Source organism: Ricinus communis, chromosome 5, assembly GCF_019578655.1.
Source record: "Ricinus communis isolate WT05 ecotype wild-type chromosome 5, ASM1957865v1, whole genome shotgun sequence".
NCBI lineage: Eukaryota > Viridiplantae > Streptophyta > Magnoliopsida > Malpighiales > Euphorbiaceae > Ricinus > Ricinus communis.
In genome coordinates, this window is record NC_063260.1 from 10,194,563 (window position 1) to 10,215,143 (window position 20,581).

At 35.1% G+C, this 20,581-nt stretch overlaps 1 protein-coding gene and 1 long non-coding RNA gene across 2 annotated transcripts; one reads left to right on the forward strand and one right to left on the reverse strand.

Moving 5' to 3' along the window:
* The first annotated feature begins 120 nt into the window (after positions 1 to 120).
* LOC8276096 (DNA-directed RNA polymerase 2B, chloroplastic/mitochondrial) lies at positions 121 to 10,098 on the forward strand. The gene is made up of 19 exons (XM_048374201.1): positions 121 to 1,248; positions 2,073 to 2,288; positions 2,384 to 2,517; positions 2,593 to 2,659; positions 2,892 to 2,950; positions 5,098 to 5,215; positions 5,412 to 5,525; positions 5,621 to 5,752; positions 5,835 to 6,251; positions 6,653 to 6,703; positions 6,951 to 7,021; positions 7,121 to 7,205; positions 7,340 to 7,492; positions 7,585 to 7,659; positions 7,785 to 7,874; positions 7,985 to 8,032; positions 8,642 to 8,756; positions 8,840 to 8,943; positions 9,296 to 10,098. Exons 1-19 carry the CDS (start codon positions 304 to 306, stop codon positions 9,404 to 9,406), a joined length of 3,105 nt encoding a protein of 1,034 aa, XP_048230158.1. The 5' UTR covers positions 121 to 303; the 3' UTR covers positions 9,407 to 10,098.
* Positions 10,099 to 10,838: 740 nt separating this feature from the next.
* Positions 10,839 to 11,887, reverse strand: LOC125370103. Its single transcript, XR_007215913.1, has 2 exons — positions 11,494 to 11,887; positions 10,839 to 11,135 (listed from the first exon to the last, which is right to left on the reverse strand). It is a non-coding gene; the product is annotated as an uncharacterized LOC125370103 (long non-coding RNA).
* Positions 11,888 to 20,581: the final 8,694 nt, after the last annotated feature.

Consider the following 20,581-nt stretch of genomic DNA (forward strand, 5'->3'; position numbering starts at 1 on the left):
TCCCAAATTCCACATCAATACTTTACAACTGAAGCCCTATAACATTAAAAAGAATTGCATAATAGTCCCTAATACACAGCAAGCTTAGAAAAATAATGATAATAATAACAATGTCGATTAGCTAAAACCCAAAAATAAGGTTTAAGGAGGGTTTAAGGCGGCTACTACTACAATCCTCTCATTTTCTATATGAATCCATTCCATTCATTAAATTCCTTCATCAATTCATTTCCATTAATCTATTTATCTCTTCAATTCGTTTAAGTTTTATATCATTGCTTCAGAAATTTTGATATTTGTTTAATGTCCAGTACCAAACCCTCTTTACTTTCTCCAAAGAATTTCGATCTTTTTGTTCACTTTGATTCAAAACTCTCAGTTTCCTCTCTAAGCTCATCAAAATCATCCACTATTATGTGGAGAAACGTAGCCAAACAAACCATTTCAAGAGCTCAATCAAAATCCCTCAGTTCCCATCCTCTTTCTAGCACTTACAGCTTTCTTGGACTTTCCCAAGAACCATCTTTTACTGATAAATGTAAGTTGAGTCCATTATATGCGTGTAGTTCTCTTGTGGGTTTTTGCCGACTTGGTGAAATTGTGCCTTACGAGGATTTTATGGGCAAACCCGGTTTTGGGTTAGTAGGGAATAAGGATAATAGTAATAGTTCTCATATGTCTATGTGTAACGGATATTTGTGTAGTGGCTTTTATCCTAGAGGGTATGTAAGTGTCGCTGAGGCTGTTTCATCTTCAACTGACGTTGAAGAGGATGTTTCTGTAGTTGAAGAAGTGCAAGAATTGTTGCAAGAAATGAGGAGAGAAGAGGCAAGAGAGAAAGAATTGATAAGGAGGAAGGAAAGAGGAATGGGGTCAAAGAAGTATCAGATGTTGAAGAAAAGGCAGGTAAAAATCGAGACTGAAGCATGGGAATGGGCGGTGAAAGAGTATAAGGAGCTTTTGATGGATATGTGTGAGAAAAAGCTGGCTCCAAATTTACCTTACATGAAGTCTTTGTTTCTTGGCTGGTTTGAGCCTTTCCGAGATGCTATTCTGAAAGAGCAAGAGTTGATCAGAGTGGGGAAGAATAGAACAGCTTTTGCTCCGTATTTTGATCAGTTGCCTGCTGATATGATGGCTGTTATTACAATGCATAAGCTGGTGGCGCTGGTAATGACAGGTGGGGAACATGGATGTGCAAGGGTTGTGGCTGCTGCCTGTTTAATTGGTGCTGCAATTGAGCAGGAGGTGAATAATATTTATTATTATTATTTTTTTATGGTGATATTGCTGACTCTTCGGATTTAGGTGAAGTTGTAAAGGTCTCTTCTTTTTTTTATTCAATTCTCAACTATTTGATGAGAGATTATTTTACTTGAGATTGGATTATTGAGGACTAGAGAATAATTTTAGTAGATCTTTAAATCACTACATCTATAAAATTACAGTACGAGGTCTAGTATCATGGCAATTTTTGGTTCTCTATGTTTTCCTACTTCTTGTGTCAATTAGTAGGTGCCATTAAGCCATCAAAATTAGGCAGGTAAAAAATTTTGTCCAACAGATGCTAATTTTCAATTTTGTTTTTCATTTATTCATTGTTATAGCATAGGCATTAGCTTCATGAATTGCTTGAATCCTTAATTTAATCTCTGGTTACCAGAGATGCCAACCTTTGTGATTAGTTGATGATTTTATCTGAATTTTGAGGTAGAAATTGTTTACTCTTCTTCTTATATATATATATATATATATATATATATATATATATATATATCACAGTTGATTTAAGCAGCAAAGTTTTCATCTTTCCTTTCTTAAAATTCATCTCTTATGGATTTTAGACACTTCTTTGTAATATACATACTCTTGCATTTTCCTCGCAGACACAATAATGCACCTTATGCATATTTATGATTTCCCTTTCTCATAGTGTATTAAGCCTTTTGTTTACTACTGTCATTTATGGGCACGTAGACACTCGAAGTATGGTTTCTTGCTCTGAAATTAGGAAGCACCTTCCCGCTTCTTCTCTTGGAACTGAGCACTGTCCTGCTTCTTTGATGGATCAGGTCAGAATACACAAGTTCCTGGAGAAAACGAAGAAGAGAAACTCTAATGACAGTAAGAAAAATGAAGAAGATGAATCTAATGGTGCAGTCAAGGAGCAAGAGAAGCTAAGAAAAAAAGTTACTGATTTGATTAAGAAACAAAAGTTGCCTGCAGTGAGGCAGATAGTGAAGGGGCATGATGATTCACAATCCTGGACCCAGGATACCAAGGCTAAGGTTTGTGCATCACTGTGTAGTCATAGATAAATCTAATTCTTTTCCTCAGTCTGTATGGCATATGTGAAATTGATCTGAGTCCCTCTACACTACAGGTTGGGAGTCGTTTAATTGAGTTGCTGATACAAACAGCTTATATACAGCCTCCTGCTGATCAGTTAGCTGATGGTCCACCTGACATTCGACCCGCATTTGCACACACATTCAGAAATGTGACGCAAGCAGATAGGTGAGGAGTTGTTCTTATCACTTTATGTACCTGCTTCATAGTGACTTCAGCTATTGCTCATTAGCCTCTTAACAGGAAGACCAGCCGAAGATATGGTGTCATTCAGTGCGACCCACTGATTCTGAAAGGCATTGAGAAAAATGTTAGTAAACCTCTCATTTTTGTTCTGCTAATGAAACTTTATTCCATAATTTTGTTGATCTTATGGAATTAAGCTTGTATGTTTTCATTATTAGGTCATTTCTAGTCTATAAACAGCAAAATAAATTCGAAAGACTAGAGAGCTGAATTAAATAAGATTTGATGATTTATTATTTAAGTGGAATCTCTAAAGTTGCTGAAAGGAGCCATAAAATTGTTGTTTCTCTTCACAGGCAAGGCACATGGTGATTCCTTATATGCCAATGTTGGTGCCACCGCTGAAGTGGAGGGGGTATGGTTCTTCTGGCTATATGTTTACCATATTGATGTTGTTTATCTTATTTATTTCAATACTTTGACATACTGCATTAGCATTATTTGCTGATCTCTTTCCCTGCTTTTGAGTTGATACTTTAGAAAAAGCTACATTCACACTGTATTGGTATGATAATCTATGTAATGGAGTTTGATTAAATTTTGAAATCTTGATTCTAATTCTAATTAGCATAGTAGCAGATCATGAATATTGTTTTGGGAATTGAAGGAACAGATATGATGGTACTTATTAGTCCAGAGAAGCCCTATAATAATGTTGAGGAAAAACCTATGGTATCTGGTATTTCTGTTTGTAAACGAAAAATAGAATACATGTATAGTACAGCATGACGATCATCAATGGAGGAATTCCCCTACTATGGTTGGCTACTTGGTTTATATTATGAAACTTTTGTAATGCAAATCTCTTTAAGCTGGATGACCTTACCTAGAATTTGATATTTGATTTTTGCGAGGACATAGATTTGGTATACAAATATGACATAGTGAGTTGGGTTAAAACAAAACTTAAAGAGTTATGAAGGAGTGCACTGAAGCTCCAATGCTCCTAGAGGTCAATCCTAGCGGAACTAATGTACACTCTATTCAGCAGCTCTAGGGATAAAGGTGGCATTCTTAGATTGGATGGGGTAGATTTGTGTCAGATAAAAGGAGAGGAACAGGATACTAATAAAAAAAAAAAAGACAGTGTAGTTAAGATAGAGAAGCACGACTCTGTAATCAAAATGTCATAATTAAACTGATGGATATGTTCTAAAAATTTTCAAATGGAGCAGTGCTTTGTGGGAAGAGAGCCAAGATAGTGAAAGAGCAGAACATCTATGTAACAAGCATACAAGTGAAATGAACTTTAGAATGGATGTGTGAGCATGCAGGAAAAAAATACTAGATTCAAAATGAATGTATTCTTAGGCTAGGTAATTCGAGATGACACTATCAAGCAATAAGTTGGATGAGGTTCATGGAAGTTGGTTTAGTGATATCCAATCCGATGTAGACCTACAATACATATTCTGGAAATGTGAATAAACTTAAGCATTCGAAGCAAAGATGAGGAGCGGCAGACTAAAGCAAAGAGTTTTAATCTAGTTTTAAAATCAACTCTTAGGATGTTTAGCCTCAAAAAACATAGTTGGTTTAGTACAGTTAGTATTAGTTTGTTATTTTTCCTAGTTTAGGATTCCTAATCCAAGTTGTGTTAGGATTAGTTGGTCCATGAATATTTAGGCTTGTAACAATTATTATTCAGTGTTTTCATATTCAATAGACAAGATTTCCTGCAAATTGCTGCTCTAGAATTGGGTTTCGATTCTCTTTAAATGTGACTTTTAAACCTTCTAAGTGTTAGTTCTTAGAAGTTTTCTGATATTTTCTTTCCTTGTCCTCTATTTCAGATCTGAATTTCTGTCAAATCCGACTTGAAATTCAATCTTAAAACCTTTACTTTCTTGGAAAATCAACGTAGAACAGCTTATCTAAATATGTCCTATATCACGGGGTTTGTGTTTTAAGCTCTTCTAGACAAAATTTGAGTTGCAAAAAGAAAGATTGAATGTCACTCTAACAAATTCAAGATCCTTGTAATTGACCCAGGAAGGCAACCTGGTGCCAGTATCCTGCCTGTTTAAGGCCTAATAAATAAACTGGCCAGGTGTGAAAGTCACAGTTCTGAGGCCTGGTCCTATCCACAGAAAATATATAAATGCTTGATATATTTATATTTTTTTGGGCTGGTCTTGTGCAAAGGTTAAGTGCAAACCTCTAGGCTGGGCTTAGGCCTAGACAGAAACTTTTGGTCCGCAAATGCACTGCCAAAATGTGGTCTGACCTGCAAGATAAACGCCTCTGCTTACAAGTTGTAAGATACAAATTTTGCATATTCCTTATGAGTCTTCTACTTCGGTATTAAGTTAAACCTAAATTTTAAGTTGGAATTTTATCTTCTGTGTACTTGGTGCAATTGAACCTGCGTTTTCAATGCCATGATAACTTCATTGAAGAGCATTTGGGAGTCTTTACACTTCTTAAAGAACCGTATAAATTGCTTGCCAGAATTTTTCTTCTTTATTTTTGTTCTTATTCATGTCTCCATACCCCTTGCAGTTATGATAAGGGAGCACACTTGTTCTTGCCATCATATGTCATGCGTACGCATGGCGCTAGACAACAACGTGAGGCGGTTAAGATCACCCCTAGGGAGCAGCTACAGCCAGTTTTTGAGGTTTGTAAATAAAGTTTTTTTTTTTTTTGGAGGCGATTATAAATATAAGTTCCAGTGCTAGCTTATTTTGAATTTTATTTTTTTTGACTTGAACTCTGTGTTACTAATACTTGAGAAGTGCACAAAAGCTTTTTATGTTTATGGTCATCTGAGTGGATTTGATGATGTTCTAATATCTATTTGAATTAATTGGCAGGCTCTTGATACATTGGGAAGTACAAAATGGAGGATAAATAAAAGGATACTTGGTGTTGTAGATAGAATATGGAACAGCGGAGGTCGTCTTGGGGATTTGGTGGACAGAAATGATGTGAGTTACTTATGTTGTTGTCTTCTATATTATGTGTGTGTTTCAAACTTTGAGTTATTGAAACCATCCACGATTCTGAAACTTCCTTATGTCAGGTTCCTTTACCAGAGAAGCCAGAGACGGAAGATGAAGCATTGGTGAGGAAATGGAAGTGGAAACTCAGAGCTGCGAAAAAGGAAAATAGGGAGAGACACTCACAGCGTTGTGATACAGAACTTAAACTTGCTGTAAGCTTCACTTCACTTCAAGTGAAAGAATTTCATTTTAATTTTGCTAGGGGTTTATGCCAACCTTCTTAATTGGGTTCAGGTAGCACGAAAAATGAAGGATGAAGAAGGTTTTTATTATCCACACAACCTTGACTTTCGAGGGCGTGCATATCCCATGCACCCGTACTTGAACCATCTTGGTTCAGATTTGTGTCGAGGCATTTTGGAATTTGCCGAGGGACGCCCTCTTGGAAAGTCAGGCTTACGCTGGTTGAAGATACACCTCGCAAATCTATTTGCTGGTGGTGTGGACAAATTATCTTATGATGGTCGAATAGCTTTTACAGAGAACCATTTGGATGATATATTTGATTCTGCAGACAGACCACTTGAGGGAAAGCGGTGGTGGTTGAATGCAGAAGATCCATTTCAGTGCTTGGCTGTGTGCATTGATCTCACTGAAGCTCTGAGAAGTTCCTCTCCGGAAACATTTATTTCACATGTTCCAATTCACCAGGTGATTTCTACAAATTACCATCAGATAATGTCATGCGGTCAGTACTCAATTTTTACTTGTTAAGATGATCAATAGGAGGCAGCGAATTAAGGTACAAGAAAGAACAGAAGGGAGTTAGAAATTTGCTTTCTATTCTACTGGAAAGTAAACTAGATGCTAAAGAGTAGGTTGTTTAATTTGTTCTAGTTGAAATTGAGATTGTCTATGTATCAAGTCCCATGTCATGTTATTGTTATGCCATACCTTTTTAGGGTAGTCTACATAAACACATGGTACACTGCTCGCCCTTCTCTCTCCGTCTCTTCTTGTCATTTATTTGATCTGTGCTCATATTGCAAGTTTGGTTTTAAAATGTCTTAGCTTGTTCTGAGATGCAATTTCCTTATAATGCTTTGCTGTAGGATGGTTCTTGCAATGGCCTACAACACTATGCTGCTCTAGGAAGAGACAAGGTAGTGGCGTTACCTATGATATAAAAGTTAACTCTCCATCTACTTTCTTAATGATGATTTCTAACTTATAAGACCTGCTATGCATATGCATTCACTTTCTTCTTCTTTTATAAATGCACTTTGTTAGTGCTAAATTCCTAGATTTGAGATACCATCTTAAAGGTTTTCTGAACATTGTGGTTGAAAAACCGAATGGGTTATTTTGAATACAACTTTTCAATGTGATATCATTGGAAACTTTATGCAGTTGGGAGCAGCTGCTGTTAATCTGGTTGCTGGAGAGAAGCCTGCGGATGTCTACTCAGGAATAGCTGTTAGGTATATTTGCTTCTGATGTTTTAGTAGAAAAGTTTGAGCATGGCATTAATAAAAGTTGTCTGGAAAACAGTAGTGATGCACTGTAATTTTGTAATGTAGAGTACTTGATATCATGCGGAAGGATGCACAGAAAGATCCTAAAGTTTTCCCTGATGCTTTACATGCAAAGATATTGATTAGTCAGGTAGTCTACGAACTTCCAATTCCTGAATATATTGTTCATATGTTGGCCAAAATGAGCATCTAAATCTAAGTCTACATTTTCATTTCATAGTAGGTTTCAAGCTAATATATGACTGTTGGTTGGACGTTTTCTAGGTGGACAGGAAATTGGTGAAGCAGACAGTAATGACGTCTGTATATGGTGTCACTTACATTGGTGCAAGAGATCAAATTAAGAGAAGGTTGAAAGAGCGTGGTTTCATTGCAGATGATACAGAAATCTTTGTTGCTTCTTGCTATGCGGCAAAGGTAGCTAAGGAAGATTGGTACTGATTTGGCCTAACTTGACAAAATCAGAAATGTGTATTAATAATAATAATAATATCATATTGCTTGAGCAGGTGACTTTAACTGCCTTAGGAGAGATGTTTGAAGCTGCACGAAGTATCATGAGCTGGCTTGGTGAATGTGCAAAGGCATGTCTCATATAAACATGCATGCGCATGAACACTTTTTTCATTTCAACATTCCTTTTATTTTTCCTCTTTTTTGTCTTTTTTTTTTTTAATGAAAATTGACTAGATAACATGACCATTGCCAGATTATTGCATCTGAAAATGAACCAGTGAGATGGACAACGCCACTTGGACTTCCTGTTGTACAACCTTATCGAAACTTCGGAAGGCATCTTGTGAGTTCTGTGAAAGTTATAATAGCCTAAAAAGTGATCATTGTGTGCAATGCATTTGTATTCATTATGAGGCCCTTCACTTCACTTAGCTACTTCTCATGAAATTGCAGATAAAAACTTCTCTACAGGTTCTAACACTTCAACAAGAAACTGAAAAGGTAAAAACCAGTCAGGTCTCTGCTTCAGTAATCTTTTTATGTAATTGTTATTTGTGAGCCTGCAGTAGAGCATCAACCATGCTCAAAACTGAAGATGTGAAAAAGTCCTGGAATAACATTATGCTGGAAAAGGCTGTTTTAGGAAGAGAGCATCTTTTCATCCATGACTGGATGTTTACTTAGGTCTTCATTTGCAATGTGTCATAGCAGCTTAAGGTTGACTATAAGCATATCTAGGAATTTCGATTTCTTATCTACACATGGTGATGAACCCCGAAGGAAAGAATATGGATTACACCTGCCAAGCCAGTTTGGAACTTGGTCAGAGGCATTTTAGGATTTACTCGAAGATGAAATTCTTCAATTTAGTTTAGGTTGTAGTCCAATCTGCTGATTCTCAAGTAAAATGTGAACAGAGGGTGTACCCACAGTGGAGACAATCTTCATTGTTCAGTCAACCATATTAGAAAATGAGAAAAGGCCAATCAATAATATTGCATTCTCCAAGTTTTCTTCCGGGTTTCATCTAAACCAAAATATTTAAAAATGTGGCAAGGAAGTTGAACTTCTGAGTTTTAAGTCTTAAATATGACGATACTGTGGTTGCAGGTCATGGTCAAGCGACAGAGAACAGCTTTCCCACCAAATTTTGTTCACTCCCTTGATGGCTCTCATATGATGATGACTGCAGTCACCTGCAAAAGGGCTGGCTTGAACTTTGCAGGTCCATTTATTATGGGTGTCCTCTCATTTGCTACTTTTTCCTAGTTTATTTCTTCATTATTTAATACTGCTGTTTGACTTCAGGTGTTCATGATTCATATTGGACGCATGCGTGTGATGTGGATAAAATGAACAGGATACTTAGGGAAAAGTTCGTTGAGCTTTACGAAACACCAGTACTGGAGAATGTAAGTATGAGCACTGCTGAATTTTCGAATAGGTCGGATACATATGGAGCCTGGCTGTTGCTGGTGATCACTATTTTTGTTCAAAGCAAAACTCAGTGCAATTATCCAGCTTTGAACTGATGAATTGGATCTCATGTTTTATACTGGTTCTTTAAGTAATCCTGACTGCTTTAAGCTGGAAGAAACATAAAATACACAAGAAAAAATGTAGATTAAAAGAGGAAAAAAGAAAAGGTTTCGTCAACTTTTGACTAAATTTCAGTTTGAAGTAGTTGTGTAAGATTGTCAAATCTGAGACTGAATTTCTGTCCCAATCTTAAGTAATTGTTTGTGCTGTTTGCTTTGTGAACAGTTGTTGGAGAGCTTTCAGCAATCTTTTCCCACATTGTCTTTTCCGCCTCTACCCGAACGAGGAGATTTTGATCTACAGGATGTGCTGAAATCGCCATATTTCTTCAACTGACTCAACCAGAGAGCTTATTTTCATTTTTCACTAGCTTGACTCCATTTTGGTGGGTGGCAGCCTGTCTATTTTGTGACATTGAGGAAGGTCTACAAACTGACAAGAACTTCATGGTAGAGCTAGCTAAACTACCTTCATACATCTATAAAGACGTCCTCAAATATAGGGAGTTCTCCAGTGGGCATAACCAATATGACCATTGTCATCTGATTCGAGGCCTTGAATGGCATTGTACAGCAACCATGAGTTTTAATTCTGGAGTTCTATGTTCTTGATCCTGTCCAAGTCTTCTCAGCAATTTCATTTTCAATGATGTATGGATGAGGGGTGCTGAAATAGTGCAGCATGTCACTGCTTGTTGGCAGTCTATTCCAGGATTCATGTGGAAGATGATGATGCATCAAGATTCTTTCCAATATGCATCTATAATACGAGGAAATGGTCAGAGATACGACAGAAGTCCTGCGGATGTAAATTGCAGCACCACAATTTGCTGCATTTCATATTGCTTCTATATTTTATGGAGATTTGTCATGATCCTTTGCAGATTCAGTATATTTTTCCTGATAAATGTAAAGATGAGTAAAATAGCTGTAAAGCAAACCTCTGTAACAAACTATATGGCTTTCCATATGTACAGGAATGAAGCAGAGCCATGAAGTAGAGCACCAGCTGAAATTACATATCTTCAATGCACTCTTTATAATTTTTTTTTTTTTTTCTTTTAAGAGTCAATCTCATAAAATAACTCCTATACAAATAAAGAGTTTGTTTGATTTTTCTTAGAGAGTTAAATTTTATTTTTCATTTTCAGGATAATAAATGCACATCAAGTTTTTATATATTTTATTAATTAATAATTTTAACTTTTTTCTATTGGCTAAAATTATGAAGAAAAAAAATTAATACCACTAATACTTATAGAAATAAAAGTAAAATAAAGAGGGGAACCTCCAAAGGAAGAATAAGTGATAAGGAAAGGCATTGGGCACAAAAATCAAGGCACACTGGTTGAAGTGGGGTAACGAAAGCAAAAAATTTGTTCATGCCCAAGCTTCAATTCGCATGAAATAAGCTTGCCTTGAAGGTTTCTCGACTCATCTGGTAATTGGAGAACATCGAAAGATGATATTTGTTGTAGTTGTGAGTTACTTCAAAAATATCTATAAATCTCAATCCTTGAACCTTCTCAACCCTTTATTTGAAGAGGAAGTTACGGTCGAGAGACCTTAATTAAAGCTGTAGCCACGACAATCCTAGTAAGAAACTCAATAGCATAATTATAAAATTCTGGTGGGTTGCGTGGGATAGAATGATATGTGCAAAAAGAAGAGAGATGGAGGGCTTGGGTTCAGGGACCCAGAGTGCTTCAACCAAGCACTTTTAGCTAAACAAGGCTGAAAATTTGTAACTGAACCAAACTCATTACTCACTAAAGTTTTTCAAGGAAAATTCATCTCTTATTTTTTGAATGCGTGAACTTTCTCAAAGGCGTCCTGGGCATGGCGCAGCATGTTGCATGGTCGAGAGGTCCTAAAGCAAGGCCTAAGGTGGCAGGTCCGTAATGGCTCGTTGATTCATTGTTCGCAGGATGCATGGCTTCTTACCTCTTACCCATTCAAGCCAAGATCTGTTGCCCCAACAAGCTATGAAATACAATAAGTCCAACAGCTGTTCAAAGAGCATTCACCAAGCTGGGACTTCGAGAAAGTTAATAGCCTCTTTTTACCTGATAAAGCAGATATCATAATAAAGATGCCAATCAATAAATTCGGCTTCAGAGACAAACTAGTATTGCACTACTCAAATCAGGGCCACTATTCAGTAAAATCAAGATATGAGGTCGCCCTCTCCCTTAAGAGCTTTCACTCATCCAGGTTAGCCTAGGTATTTTATGATCTAAAAACAACTAGAGTTTGGAAGGATCTCCGGAAAATTTCCCTCCCAAGTAAAACCCAAATTTTCTTATGGCAAATGCTCATAAAAGGGCTACCTATCGGTCTAAACCTGAAAGCTAGACTTCCTCAGACTGAAGACTTGTGTGTAGAATGCAGAAAAGTTAAAGATGAGTAACAGTTGTGCTTCACCTGTTCAAAGAGTAAGCTACCTGGTTGTCCTCTAGGTTGGGTTTCATATTAAAAGAATGGCCTCAACATCCATCTCAGAATCTTGGAAGCTACTAATGGAGGAGCTCAAATTCCATTCTCTCCCAGGCAATACACCGTTGATTCTTCTATCTTGTTGCATTCTATAGGAATTATAAAAATACAGAAATGCTAAGTTGTTCGGGTATGAGAATTGGGATCCAGGGGATATCATCTCTTAGGCTACTACTATGGAAGAGCTAATTTCATCTAAAAATCTAGCTATAAATAGAGCTCAAACCTCCATCAGCATAGTTAGTGTGAGCGCCTATTTTTTGAATTTAGGTAGAAAATCCGATGACAAAAGTTACTTTCTTTCTCAAGTCTTGGGAGGTTGAGGGCGGATGAAGCTCAGTTAGGATAGAAAATAATTAAATTAGAATTACTTTTCTAGAATCAATTTGGACCAAATTGTTAAAAAAAATTAAATTTGAAAGTAAAAACAACAGTTTTTACAAGTTTAGTGACTAAACTGTAAAATTTTTAAAACTTTTTACCCCCTGAGCCCATCAACCCTACATAGTTTTGATTGGCTTAATTTTCAAATTTGACACCATTTTAAGTATACTTTGACTTAAAAACGCCAAAAATTTTATATAAAAAAAAAGATTCTAAAAAATATTTAAGGATAATTATTGAATTTTATTAATATTTATTTGAATATTAAAAATTTGATTTATTAGATATTGATTTAAATTTAAATAATTAATTACCTGATAAAAAAAATTGATTCTTTAAAATTAAATAGATTAGAGCTTATCTGTTTCCTTAGTATTTCCTAAACATCCCACCTCTATAAATGGAAAAGAATATCATAGGTCTGGGGTTAGCTACTGACTTCACTTAAGAGTCAATATTCATTTAAACAGATAGTTTTTAGGCAATTTGGAGAAAAGTCACTAAGAAAGAACTTGAGATTAGGAAAGTGTTTTTTAGAACCAAAGAATTTTTCTTTTTCAAACCCAAGTACCTCTGGTCTTTGATTCTACTGCTTCATCATCTCGAGAGACTTAAGGATTAACAATCTATAGTGACAACCTGAGGGTTTTCCAAATCCAACATCATCAACATCTCCCTCTTATTTCTGGTTCTTTAGTTTTATATTTTTAAAAACATGATTTGGTTAATTTTTGGTTATTTTATATGATTTACATGATTAGATTTAGATCTTTTTATGAATTGACATGCTTTTGTGATGCTGGATTTTGAATTTGATAACATGAATATGCTGGATTTTGAATCTGATAACATGTTTTATATTGAATTTTGAATCTAATATTGAAAAAATTAGGGTAACGTGTTAGATTTATATTTTTTCTAAAATGTATGGTCGCATCAAATTTTTAGGGTTGTATGATTAAATCTAGAATCTGCCATGTGAAGTTCAGTTTGCCTTCTATCAGTTTGTCTTTTTTTTTTATGTATTATTATTTTTTTATGTATTCTGGTCTAGTTGAATTCGTTTTTTTGTCTTTTATTTCATTTTTTGGAGTTTTTAATTGTGTTTTTGCCTTATGTGGATGTGAAATTAGCTTTTGGACGAGACGATCGAGGAAAAATGCAAAACTGACCATGGCTAAGCTTTAGAGCTGATAGGCTCTGTGCAATGCTGATTTGGTTGTGCATTGAGCCGATCAGCTTTGTGATGTCATCAATCAGTTGTTCGTCCGAAATTGCTATAATTTATAGATTTTCAAGCTATTTTGCTTATTTTTGCCAATTTTGACTTAGTTTAGTCATTTTTCTTAAGTATATTAGTTGTAGTAGGGTTGTAATAGCTAGATTTAATTTTCCTGCACTTTATTTTGCTTTATTTTAGATATATGCCAAATATCTATTGTCTGATTACCTAATTAAAACTAGACCTATAGATATTAAGTCTCAAAATTGGATCTCGCATGAAAATTGTAGTCATTAGGTTAATAAGATGGTAAATTGGGCTTAAGTTAAATTCAATTAGACTTTGGTGGGCTTTGCCATTTATAATTAATCAATTAACTCATTTAGAATAGGATCACTGATTTGGGCCTTGCCATGCAAATGGAGTACATTTGGTTAAATACTTGATAATAAAATATAATTTGTAATTTGTTTAGACTAGGTGTATCCCTTTGTACATAATTGAATAGTTAATTTAGGCTAACCACATAAATAGAAAAATTGGGCTAAACCTAAAATAGGTTAGACTTAGATGGACCTCACATGTTGTAGTGTATGATGTGTAGAAATATTTATGTTGCACTTATAAGGTATAGGCCATTAAATAATAAAATCGATATTAGGGATACACAAAAAAAGAAGTTAGTTTCCGGATCCATCTCTGGATGTGACGAAGTTTTCTTATGAAATCAAGTATTGCCACTCAATTAATAAAAGTGTCCCGGAGAATTACTTAGGTGGTAACTCCCTTTCTCTATACTAGTCTTTGTGACTATTTATCATGTTCCCAATTAGGTTGAAAAGTCTTGCAGTGCTGTAGTCGCTAGAACACTTGGGTGCGCTCCTAAAACCGATGCTTATAGTCAGTCTAATGCAGGTTGCTAGGCACCACCAAGAGATACTATTAAGCAAAATTTGACATTGCCTTCTCCAAGGTCACTTTTGCAAAGGCAATTGGTATTTTCTTTAAAAATAATGTAGGTACTACTATCTTCAACCATAGTAAGTTCATCCCGAAGGCATCTAATGCACTTCATCTTGAAGCTCTTGGCCTACTCATGGCCATCCGAATTGCAACTATTATGGGTCACAAAAGGGTTATCCTTTTTAAGGCAATGCCTTAAGTGCAATTCAGATGGCAAAAGGTGATCTTGCACCCCTTGATGATTATGTCATTATCTTTTATAGCTTTTAGTTCATTTTCTATATCCTATGTAAACATAAAATTTAATTGGGCAGGTCATAATATGGCTAGACAGGCCCTTCTTGATGATAGTTCCTAAGCCCGTTATGATGACATGATTTGTATTAATTATACTTTGATGGAATGATATTTAACTATCTTTGGTAAAAAGACAATATGCTCTTTATATATATTAAATTTTTTCTTTTATAATCATCTCACGAAATAAAACCGCAATGAACTTTTTATTCTTTAAATATAAAATACAAAGTTGATTTGGCTTTCCAATCTTTATTTTGAACATAATAAACGAATTATAATTTTTAATGCACTTTATTGATTGATATTTATAATTCTATTTTTCTTCTTATGGCTAAATTAAAAAAGAAATAAAAGAGAAATTAGTATTATTAATACTTATAGAAATAAAAGTATAATAAAGAGAAATTATGAAAACTCCATTGGACTTAACCAAATATCTTACTTTTTATATTTAAATATTTCTTAAAATATTATTTTATTATAGAACTCATTGGGATTGGGATGTTCTAAATACAGAGCAAACCATTCTAAATGTTCTTGTCTTGAATATGTTGCTTTGAATATTATATGTTATCCATTCTCTTCCTTCCAAATTCGATTTGATCTATATTGCCAATTGAAATCGTTTAAATGACTCTAAGGTCATTTGCTACATTAGGATCTAAATGATATGAGAAAGATGGACCTGCCAATTCTTGATCGAAAATTTGAGACAAGTTAATCCAACGATGGCATGCTTTTATTGTCTCTTATATATCTGCTTTTGATATTGTATTTTACAATTGCAAACAGGCAAAACCCATCATTTGGTCTCTATACTATTTAATTTTGGTTCATTTTATCCTTACTCTTTGATTTGGTTTTATACAGTCCCTATACTATTACTTTTTATTTTAATCTATTTTTCTTTGATGGAGCATCAAAAGTGTGGTTGTAGTTACTTGTATGAGCGCATATGACATCTAATAATTGCCAAGTAGGATACTGAGGTGGCTTAACAGGTTAGATTAATAAAACGGTGCGTTTTGTGCATAAAACAGTGTAGTATTTATTAAAACAAATTGAAACCTTTTTGTTTTTTATACACCATTCTAGTGTTAGGGAAAATTCTTGAGGCATTCATTTGTTTACCTTAAATCCTCTTTTTTCATTTTACAGCCTTTCTCTCGCTATCAGTGGAAATCCTAAAGGATTTATTGACTGACATTGCATGTGGTGGGCCTTGAGAAGCTTCGTTTGATCTAAAGTAGCAATAGTGAGATGTTCTATTCTAGGACCACTTTCTCCTATTGTTTTCATAGAAAGAAAAGAGTTGTGGGGTCGAGTTTGCCTGGCGTAGTGTGTTACATTTTGGAGATTAGAGAAAAGCTTATTATTTTATTGTTGTGGACCACTAGAGTGCTTCCGATTTATGAGTTTTTACCAACTTTATCGTAGATTATTTAATAGGTGTTGCTGTTGTTATTCGAATCTTTGTTGTTTTTAATAAATGTTAGGGTTTTATGGTCCTTTATTTTGACTGTTGATTAATTAATACAAATAAAAATGATATTTTTTGTTGTGCTCACAATATATGCTGTCTTTTTTTAATGTTGTTGTTTACTATGTTTTGAAAGCAAATGATTAAGAAGTATGAGTTGTTTTATTTGTTTTTGTGCTTTAGGCTTTTGTATAAGATGGCAGATACATATTTACAAATATTATTACATCATGGGAGGAATTTTTCAAAAGGAAAGGTATGGTATATGAGGGGTCGCAAAACAGTAGTGACAAAAAATCTAGACTTTGACTTAGTGTCTTATCCAAATGTGTTATCATATATTAAAGAGGATCTAAAGTATTCAAGTATAGTTGGCCTTTACTATTATGATGCTAATAATAAAGAGTTTATATTAGTCCATGACGATAAAGAGATGTTGCAAATAGCTAGTAAATTAAGTGATGGAGGCTGCTTAGAGTTCTATATAGAACATTATGAATTAAGCTGTAATATAACCCAAACAGAGTAAGTTAACTCAATTATTAGTATTTAAGGACAATACAAGAGGGTTTAGATGGGCTGGAAAATACTGGACAAGGAAGTAGCAGGGAGGAAAATATATTAGGAGACAGTGAGTATAGTGAGGACAGTGATAATGATGGAGTTTCTCAACAGAACTTTTGACAATATATGTGTGAACGTAGATATGACTAATAATGACGATGATGAGCTCCAAAAGGCAAGAAAGAATATGAGAGAGTTTAAGGGAAAAAAAACACTTACAATAAAAAAATGAGAAAAGCATTTAGAAAAAGGGCAATAAAGGGACTGAGCAAGGTAATAAGGGACATAAAGAGTTTGTTCTAAAAGATGAGATAAATGTTGAATTTCCTTTAGAGGACGATGATGATGAGGTTTACAGTAGTGGGCTCGAGAATAAGGGTGATGAGACTGGGAATGTCTATTATGATAGTGATGATCTTGGTAGTTACTATAGTGACACCGATGAAGATTGCGCAGATGATGCATTGAGGAGGCAAAGCAGTAGGATCAGGTTTGATCCTACTACACATATACTAGTTTTCTTTTATCTAGGTATGATTTTTAGAATTGTTAAAAAGTGTAAGGATGTCTTTGCAAAATATGCAATCTTGAAAGGTAAGAACATTCATTTGGTTAAAAGTGATAAGGTGAGAGTAACGACATAATATTTTAAACAGTGTCCTTGGGTGTTTCTAACTTCTAAAGACTTTAATGATAATACTTTAATTATAGAGACTTATATTCCTCATCATAAGTGTCATGTGTCATGTGTCTCGACCCCATCTGTGGGCTCGTGACCGGCACTAGGGAATGGGTAGGCGTAAGGACACCGAATTCCGTAGTAAGCCTGACACTCACTAACTCAATTAAATCTCATCTCATTTTACTGATGCCACAATTTATCTTAACCGTTAAATTTTACATAATTAATTCGGTCTACCAGAAGAATTAGGCGATACCTGAAACTATAGAAAATTACAGTTGATATATATTTACTATTTCTACTGCGGAGAATCTAAGATCTTACAAATTAACATACCAAATCAATTATATCACCCGATGATGAAGAAGTCGGGTTACTAGATAAGAGTCGCGGGAAGACTAACAGTCACGAATCTAAAAAATAGTAAAAATTAAGACTGTCAGTCTCGAGAGTGAGTTAAAATCATATATCCAAAAATAATTGTAAACACTTCAATAACACATTTATTTAATTTGAAATAAACATTGGGTCATGCTTAAATAAAATAGTTTTCACACTACGGAACGGAGTGCTTCGGTAGAACCCTAATCCCAACACTAATATCTCGGTTGGTTCTTAACACTAACATCTCAACTCTAACATCTCGAACTAATCTCATTCCAACAAAACTGGCGCCTAGAGAGCGAAGCTCGACCAAGGTCCTTAACTCCAGTCCGGTCACTTAATGTTCACTATCAGCCTTAGCCTTTCGGCTCTCTTATTCCAATAAGACTGGAGCCTAGAGAGCGAAGCTCGACCGGGGACCTTACCTCCACTTTGGTCACTTAGGTTTCCAAATAAGCCGGCGCCCAAAGAGCAATGCTCGACTAGGGACCTTTACTCCGGCAACCACACTCTACTAAGCCTAGAGAGCGATGCTCGACCAGGGCAAGTCCTAAACTTTCCTTCTTAAATTTACCCATTTACCATTTTTCCATCATTCTCAGATTTACACCGGTACACTCATCAAACTAATATGTTCTACTGTCGTCCCATCCCATATCATCATGCAATAATAAAATCAATGATAAAGAAAATGATATATATATGAATAGTAATCAAAGCATGATACACATGAAAAGTAATTAAATGAATAATTTAAACTTGTAATCAAATAATCACAGTAGCTATTCAAAAATTATGCATAACACTTGCATAATCGATATATGACTTTAACTCACAGCTTTGACGACCTCCTAGCTCTACTCTGATGCCTTGGGTGGAGCAAGCCAAATAGACAAATTATGTAATCACGGAAAAACAATTTATTAATAACACTGAAACAATTGACAATTAACCCTAGGTCTAGATTCCTAAAACTGACTATCTAAGAATCTCGACTCGGGTATCTTCTATCGAAAATTCGGCAGAACCTCCCATACAATACGGACATTTACCTCTCGTAAAATAGGTCTAGGACCTGCCAGAAAAATACTTCAAATAATCAATAATTTAATACAACGGGAGTCGGGTTCCCAAGACTTTACTATTTTTCCCGACTCCCCCACACAGCACAAATCACGACTATAGCAGGCAGTCCGAGAACCAAATATTATCTAATACTCAACATAAATCAATAAGCATATAATAAACCAAAGAATTTCAAAACCTACGGGCTAGAGAAAAAATTACCAAGACGCTTGATCGCTTAGTCGACTCGCCTCCAGCCGTCGGAGTCCGATCGACGATCCGAACACACCATCGGACTCGAAATGATGTGCTGATGACGATCCTTGCTTCCAATTTTTCGATCTGACCCCCGATCAACCGGAGGGATTTACGGACGATCTCGGCCGTCGATTTACAAACGGAGTCCGATCACCACGAAACCTGTTCCATTGCGAAGCTTGACCTGAGGAGAGTCTGGATACGTCCTCCGATCATCCATCCTCACGAAAACGCCACCGCGAAACCGGCCACGCCACCAAAAGGAACCTCGACGGCCATCGGCGATCGCCATTGCTGCTGCTGGACTTTCGGCAGATGCACCCTCGGTGCTGCGTCTGAGCCTACCTTGGGCCACGCCTTCCTCCCTTCTTCCTCTTCTCTTTCATCTTTTCTTCTTTTCTTCTTTTCTTCTTTTCTTTCTTTTTTTTCTTTCTTTTCCTCTCCATATCGGCTTTTGGTCCCTCAAATTTTCTTTCTTACCTTTTGGTCCCTCAACTTTTCTAATTACTAACAATTTCGTCTACTAAAATTTCCAATTAACCCTTAAACTTTTCTTTAGCCTTTCAATTAAGCCCCTAACTATTTAATTTGGGCCAAATTAGAATTATTGAAAATATATAATTATATATACACCTTTGCTTTTAAATGTAAAATTACCAAAAAGCCCTTGCCGACATATTTAATTACAAAAATACCAAACATACAAATTTCCACTAATAATAAAATTATACTTTTAATCCTCATCCCAAAATAAATTTTCAATTTAGTCCTAACATACAATTAATTTAATTAATAAATTTGCTAACTATTTCTCAACTTAAAATTTAATACCACTAGCTAATTAAAATACCAATTTCCCCAAAAATTCTTTTATAAAAACATCTTTTACAAATTCTTCCATAATTTTTCAATATATATAATTTTATTTATATATTTAAATTCTTAAAAATTCAAACTAATAGGATATAGAAAATACTCCTTTATTTGTCTAGCATTAAAATTTAAAATTGTATTTAAATCATTTCAATTAAACCAAATAAAAAAAATAAAGTTAAAATTAATTTAAATAAAAACTCATTTATTAATCATTATTAATATTATCTTTATTAAGAAAAGAATTTCGCATATTACATCATGAGTCAACACTAACCTTATGGCAAGTAGTAGGTTTTTAGCAAAACACCTTAAAGGCGGGTTAATGTCACAGCCTTACAGCAAAAATATTTGAATAAGCTGTGTGGAATTGGGCTGAAGTTGAAAGATTAGCTTGACATTATGTAGAAATCTAAATAGGAGAGTCTTAAAGGACTTATTTGGTACATATAGGGAAGAATATGCCAGGTTGCATGATTATGTGAAGGAGATTAGGACCAGCAACCCATGTACCACATGTATTTTTAAAGCTTTGAAGGATGAAAGTGACGAATTGAATTACTTCGGAAGGCTGTATATTTGTATTGTTGCTTAGGTGGTTAAGTAGGTGGAGGAAAATGTTAGATTTAGATGGATGCTTTCTAAAGAGGGTTTTTAAAGGTAAACTCTTATGTGCTATAAGCAGAGATGGAAACAACCAGATATTGCCTTTAGCATGGGGGGGGGGGGGGGGGGGGGGTGGGGGGGTGGTGGTGGTTTCAATAGAGAAAAAAAAAAGGGATTAGTTCTTAAAGCTATCCAAACATGACTTGCCCCCACAGGAAGGAGAAGGCTATACCAT

Excerpts from the sequence above, each read along its gene's own strand:
- LOC8276096 (XM_048374201.1), top strand. The coding sequence starts at position 304 with ATGTCCAGTACCAAACCCTCTTTACTTTCTCCAAAGAATTTCGATCTT. Across the intron at positions 5,526-5,620 it reads ATTTGGTGGACAGAAATGAT|GTTCCTTTACCAGAGAAGCC; the intron begins GTGAGTTACTTA and ends TCCTTATGTCAG. Across the intron at positions 6,704-6,950 it reads CTGCTCTAGGAAGAGACAAG|TTGGGAGCAGCTGCTGTTAA; the intron begins GTAGTGGCGTTA and ends AACTTTATGCAG.